Below are 895 nucleotides of genomic sequence, written 5' to 3'. Positions count from 1 at the left end.
GGCTTTTGCTTTATGCCCATCCTGAGTCTTGTTCCTCTCGGGATTGCTTGTTGGTACCCTGGTCGTGCTGGTTAGTCTAGTTGGTTATAGGTGTCACTGGATTTTCGCCTCATGGTGAGCTGCTCGATGACGAGTGCTCACAGTGGGTTTCCTAGGGGTGCCTTGAGCTCGCTTCTCCCTTTTCTAGCTTCCTTATGCCCGAAGCATTGTATTTCCGTTTTGAATAGTAATGGAAAGGGGTTATGCCCTGTTCAAAAAGAAAAAGTTAAGTATTGTTGATTTATTACAATCTAATGGATGAAAAGGCCCCGAGGCTTTTGTGGAGGCGACAAAGAACGAGTGAATGGACGAGCTGCTAGATCGCGTCGAGCACAAGAGTCCAGTTCGCAAAACCTCACCAAACACACTTCGTGCGACCCACGGGCGGCTTGATTTCGTGTCTTGTGAGCAGATCTATGGATAAACCCTGGCGACGCCAGAGCGCGCCCCACCAGTCGGTGACCCACGCCGCGGCGCCACGGCCGGCACACCCTGCGGGCGCGCACATGGGAACGGGGGCACCACTCCCACTCCCACTCGCGCACACTTCCTCCGCTCCCTTTCCCTTGCCGATGTGATCCCCCGCCGCCTCCGCCCTCCCACCCCGCGCCGATCCCATCGCCCCTCCCGCGCCGCGGCCCCCGGGAATGTCTCGCCACCACCACCACGACCCGGCCCCGCCGGCCTGCTGCTCCTGCTGCGCCTGCGGCTGCTCCCCGCCGCCCCCCGCCCCGGCGCCGTGCGGCGGCGGCTATTACTACCCCGCGCCGCCTCCCCAGCCGGCGCCCGGGTCGGACCAGCTCCTCCACGCCATCGCCGCGCATCTCCTGCTCAGCTCCGCGCCCCCGCCGCCCCC

At 62.5% G+C, this 895-nt stretch overlaps 1 protein-coding gene across 1 annotated transcript in view; it reads left to right on the top strand.

Annotated features, from left to right (window-relative positions):
• Positions 1-549: 549 nt before the first annotated feature.
• Positions 550-895, top strand: part of LOC123139874 (BAG family molecular chaperone regulator 8, chloroplastic) — a gene marked incomplete in the record, with an annotated part of 2,035 nt that continues 1,689 nt past the window's right edge. The window contains 1 exon segment of the mRNA XM_044559572.1: positions 550-895. Coding sequence (XP_044415507.1) covers positions 687-895 — 209 coding nt within the window.

The sequence above is a fragment of the Triticum aestivum genome, chromosome 1B, assembly GCF_018294505.1.
Source record: "Triticum aestivum cultivar Chinese Spring chromosome 1B, IWGSC CS RefSeq v2.1, whole genome shotgun sequence".
Lineage (NCBI taxonomy): Eukaryota > Viridiplantae > Streptophyta > Magnoliopsida > Poales > Poaceae > Triticum > Triticum aestivum.
This window is presented reverse-complemented; position numbering and strand designations above follow the sequence as displayed.